The 5,585-nt window shown below is 44.1% G+C and overlaps 1 protein-coding gene across 1 annotated transcript in view; it reads right to left on the bottom strand.

Moving 5' to 3' along the window:
- Positions 1-5,070, bottom strand: part of Scp2 (sterol carrier protein 2) — an 85,681-nt gene extending 80,611 nt beyond the window's left edge. Inside the window, exon 1 of the mRNA XM_021159370.1 lies at positions 4,907-5,070. Coding sequence (XP_021015029.1) covers positions 4,907-4,975 — 69 coding nt within the window. The 5' untranslated portion in view covers positions 4,976-5,070. The remainder of the gene's footprint in view (positions 1-4,906) is intronic.
- Positions 5,071-5,585: the final 515 nt, after the last annotated feature.

Raw genomic sequence — 5,585 nt, 5'->3', positions numbered from 1 at the left:
AAAATTCTCAGCTTCACCTTTGTGAATGTCCACACTTACCTCATTAACAATGTTTTCTTATTTTAGTGAGAACTCGCCTAGCAGATACAAGACTCCTAGGAACTTGAACTTTATCACTGGTAATAACTACAGCTAGATGATAGCATCCCTTTATTTGCCAGTTTTGAAGAAGATGGATAGGTTCACAATGTCCTACAAAGATTTACTTTTAAGATATAAGCATGGGTATTTAGACACGCATAATGGGGCTTTGATCTGTTAACTATTATCATGTTTAAAGGTCAAATGGTTGAGCTAGGGAAGTGGCTTAGCTGGAAAACTGCTTGCCTTGTATAAGGCCCACTGTGGTCATCTATTAATGACTCTAGCCCTGGGGTGACAGATTGCAAGAACTTACTGGCTAGCCATCTACCACCTTGGTGAGTCAGAGATGAGAGGGGAAGGGAGGGAGAGGGGAGGGGAGGGGAGGGAGAGGGGAGGGGAGGGAGGGAGAGGGGAGGGAGAGGGGGAGAGGGGGAGGGGGAGGGGGGAGGGGAGGGGGAGAGAGGGGGAAGGGGAGGGAGAGAGAGGGGGAAGGGGAGGGAGAGGGGAGGGAGAGGGGGAGAGGGAGGGGGAGAGAGACCCGTGACAATGCAACAAGATAGACTAGGTGCCTGAGGAACATTATCTGGGTTGTCTCTAGCCTTTCACACACGGGTACACACACACAGAGTTCAACTGTCCTAGTCACCCTGGCACCTGACTCTTGACATATAACCCAAAGAGGCTCTGATATCTTCACTTATTAACTGGCAAAGTCACCGGACTTATCTTGATCATTTCTTACCTCACCTAGACTTTGTTATTTCTTCAACCAACTGGTTCTCTACACAGAAAAAGGTATTTCAGGGGTTAAGGGCTTGAGAGCCTGGAGGTCTAACTCAGTCAGTAGAGTATCTAACACGCATGGGCCCTGTCCCCAGGAGCACAGAACCAGGACATGGCGGCAGACATCTGTAATCTGAATATTCAGGAGGCAGAGGCAGGAGGGTTACAAGTTCAAAGTCACCCACAGCTACATAGTGAGTTCGAGGCCTGAATGGGATTAAGTAAGACCCTCTCTCTGGGAAAAAATAAAGATATTTCAGGACCTAGGTCTTAGCATCTAGAATACCATTGGTTTGGTTACTGTTTCTAGGCCTCTTCCTGTGGTCGTGCTAGGAATAGTTTTAACAGATGAAAAATCTCATTATATTCACATTACTGCTTCCCACTCAGCTTCAGTATTTCTGTGCATTCACTGTTGGTTTGTTTGTTTGTTTGTTTGTTCGATTCTTGAGACAGGGCTTCTTGTGTGCTCAGGCTGTCTTCGAACTTCCTATCCTGGAAGCTTAGGACCCTACCTCAGTGTTACAGCATCTCCCAGCATGCTTAAGGCACTGAGTTTGATCCTCAGGGCCAATAACAAATTTCAGAAGTAATAAAAAATTTCAACAGGGCTGGCAAGATGGTTTAGCAGGTAAAAGGTGCGTGCCATATAAGCCTGGTGACCTGGATTCCTCACAACCCACAGAAAGATGGACAGACAAAATCAACTCCACAAAGTTGTCCTCTGAGCTCAGAGAGTGCTCACCACTGCATGTGCACAAACACGTGCACACATACACACCATACACACACACACACACACTATACACACACACACCATACACACACACACACTATACACACACACACACACTATACACACACACACACCACACACACACACACACCATACACACACACACACCATACACACACCATACACACACACACACACATCATACACACAGTAACATTAACCTTTTTTAGTGTTATTTAATGTTGTTTAAGGTGTCTGAGCACGAATGAAACGCATCATCTGCTAAGTTTCACCACCAGACAATGTCACATCAAGCTGACTTGTTCCTGGAATCATTTCAAATATTTCCCCGAACCTCTGCCAGGAAGGTAGTATATGTTTGGGTGTGTTTCCTAAGAACAAAGCTAGGTAGTATCACACGGAGAATTTCAATTAATTCCCTTCTTTTTGTGGTAGTTGGGTTTTGTTTGGTTTTGAGACAATTCTGCCACCACCTGCAGAGTGCTGGGATGCCACCAAGCCTGGCTTCCATCCGCTTTTAATAGTTTCTGGCATCTCTCCTACAGTTGCTGCTCTAATGTGTATTTGTTCCTCACTGTTTTAATGATACTTGGAAGAAAAAAAAAAAAAAAAAAAAACAAGAGATAAGTTCATTTTTTTCAATCTTCCTTGCTTAACTAAAAATGCCAAACTTTCCTTTTTTCTCTCTCTTTCTTCTTTTTTGTTTGCTTATGTGGGTTTTTAAAAATCTGTCTTTAATCCCAGCATTCAGGAAGCAGAGGCAGACAGATCTCTGTGAGTTCAAGGCCAGCTGGGTTTACAGAGTGAGTGAGTTCCAAGACAGCCCAGGCTACACAGTGAAACCCTGTCTCAAAAAAAATATATATAATAAATAAATAAATAAATAAATAAATAAATAAATAAATATTTTATTTATAAAAATTACATTATATATGAAACAAATACTATATTTATAAAATAAATATCTTCAGTTTGTTAGTGTGTAAGTATGTGTGTAAGTATCTGTGTATATGTGTAGGGGGCACACTCACACTAAGTGAGGGCAAGGGGCCAAACTCTGACTGTCAAGCCTTTCACACACTGGCCATCTTGCTGACCCTTGCTCTTTGGTTAAAGTAAGGTCTTACAAAAGCTAGGCTGGCTCTGAACTTGCTATGTAAACTTGAGGACAGCTTTGAACTTCTGATTCTCCTGTCTCTACCCTCTGAATGCTGGAACAATGGGTGGCCGTCACCACGCCTGGTTTATGCAGGCTGGGGATGGAACCCAGGGCTCCATGCGTGTTTGGCAAGCAGTCAACGAGTGAGTCACATCCCCTGCCCAATCTTGCTTTTATTCATTTTTGTCATGGTCACCCTCACATATAACACATAGCACATGTACTGCATATATGCTTAAATGATGAAACCATCTTTAATTCCTGTTCTCTTCCCTAAGGAATATTAATATCCCCTTCACCTCTACCTCCCAACTAGAAAAAAAATTAAACATATCTTTTTTTTTTTTCAGAAACTATGCTTTTTCTATACAGCCCATAAAAACAGACATTAAGCAATCATGGGAAGACACTTTAAAATGGAACAACATACTAGCAGGACGTGGGGATTAGGGACACCTGCAGGTTCAGAGGGGGGTAGTTTGAGAGACTGAATCAGAAGTTTAAAGCCAGCCAGGGCCATATAAGATACTTTTTTAAAAAAAATCTAGAGAATACTCTGGAAAGTTTTACTGCCCACCTACTTACTATATGAGAAGCTCCCCCTCTGAGAAACAGTGGGATGCCCTTTAAGTTTTAGAACATATTAGTTAATTTTTCTATTTACATGTTTTGAATAAATTTTGTTTTCACCTGTTACTAAGATAATGTAAAATTTGGGGCTTTTTTTTTTTTTTACAGTACAAAAAGATTCTTCACAGTAACTCTTTCACAAGTAAATCCATTTGATATCAATCATCTAACATTCACTGTCATTAGGCACGAGTGATTTATCACTGTGATACAGCAGTAAATAATTGTGGTATCTACCCTGTAGCAATACATTAGAAGAATATAGTCATCTGAACAAAGAATTCCAGTGCATCAAAGTAAATTAGAGCTAAGTTCAAGGCTCTAGAGGTAAGAAAGCCAAGATAGGGCTGGTGAGATGGCTCAGCGGGTAAGAGAACTGACTGCTCTTCCGAAAGTCCTGAGTTCAAATCCCAGCAACCACATGGTGGCTCACAACCATCCATAACGAAATCTGATGCCTTCTTCTGGAGTGTCTGAAGACAGCTACAGTGTACTTACATATAATAAATAAATAAATCTTAAAAAGAAAGAAAGAAAGAGAAAGAAAGAAAGCCAAGATAATCAAGGGTTTTCTGGTCGGTAAGATCTAAACTGTCCCTTTATGAGCACAAAGATGGGGCTGGAGAGATGGCTCAGCGGTTAAGAGCAGTGACTGCTCTTCCAGAGGTCCTGAGTTCAATTCCCAGCAACCACATGGTGCCTCACAACCATCTGTAATGGGATCCAATGTTCTCTGGTGTGTCTGAAGACAGCGACCGTGTACATATAAATTAAATACATCTAAAATTAAAAAAAAAAAAAAGAGAGAGAGAGAGAGCGTGCACAAAGCTAACCTGGGAAAGCCAGGTGAAGCTGCAGAAGACAGTGCTACAGGTAACCAGCACAGAGGGGAGTCGGGGTATGGGGAGAAAAGGCTTTAGAAGCTTCTGGTTGCCTTAGACCCAGAGGATCGAGGGAGCGGGGACCACTGATAGTGGTCCACACCTGCTATCTGAGAAGAACCACGATCCGAGATCTTTTCTTTCTCTCAGCCAGGCTTCTGTCCAAGTTCCAAATGTTTTTTGTTTGGTTGGTTTGTTTGGTTTGTCCGTTTGGTTTGCTTTGTTTTGTGAAACAAGGTCTTGCTATGATCCAGACTCGCAGCAATTCTCCTGGCTGCATCTCCTAATGCTCACACTAGTGATGTGAACCACCGGCCGGCCTAGCTCGGGACTTAGAATCTAAGGAAGTGTGAGATTTGTGTTGTGTTGGGGGCTCCTTCACAGACTAAAACAGCTAGAATAGGCAAACAGGAAGGCGAAGAAAAAAATGACTGAGAGAACAAGCCCAAGATACTGAGACCCCAGTGACAGCATCATACACCCTCAGGTCGCCTCTCTGGAGGGAAGGGAGAGCAGCGCAGACTGTGACCGTCCCCTTGTCGCGCTTCCCTGTCGCTTCGGACTGCGGGGAATAACAGAGGCAGATCTCTCGCTGCTCACAACTCTGTTTACCTTGGTCATGCCAACGCCGACCACGAACACCCGGCGCAGGCGCGGAGATTTCAAAGCGACAGAAGGCATGGCTCCAGCAGCGAAGGTCTCCCACAGACTGAGGCTTTGCAGAACCAAAGCGGGCTCGGGTCCGGTTATCCCAACCCCAGGCGTCGGGGGCGGGGCCGCAGCGTCGGGGGCGCGGCCGAGTTACGGGGACCCGACCGGAGGAGGCAGGGTAGAGGATGTACGCATGCGTGGCGATCCTTGGGCCAAGTCCTTCATGGGCGCGTTTGACCTACTGTGTTAGACTCAGGCACAGTTTCTCAAGGGGGCCTCGGTTTCTGTGCTTCCTCTTTTTACAGAGAGAGAGGGAAGGCCTGAAATGGAAGCTCTGGCCTCAGAGGAAATTCAGAATCCTGTGGGGATTCTTTAGAGTGTTAGAGACGTTCTGTATGTGTGAGAGTAGTTACAACACTCAGTATATGAGCAAAGAGCACGATGTACACTAATAAAGTCAGAATTCTACGTATAAGAATTCTACGTACGGATAAGATTTTTTTTTAAATTAAGTCAGATCAGAGCTTAGTGGTTCACGCCTTTAATATCTCCACACGAGAGGAAGAGGCAGGCAGATCTCTGCCAAAAAATGGTACAAAGACCAAAATCCATCAAAGACCTGATCCATAGTTCCAGGAAC

This window comes from Mus caroli, unplaced genomic scaffold (assembly GCF_978045245.1).
Source record: "Mus caroli unplaced genomic scaffold, Mus_caroli_1 scaffold_6, whole genome shotgun sequence".
Taxonomy (NCBI): Eukaryota; Metazoa; Chordata; class Mammalia; order Rodentia; family Muridae; genus Mus; species Mus caroli.
Note: the sequence above shows the minus strand (reverse complement) of the source record. Positions and strands in the feature narration are given on the sequence as shown.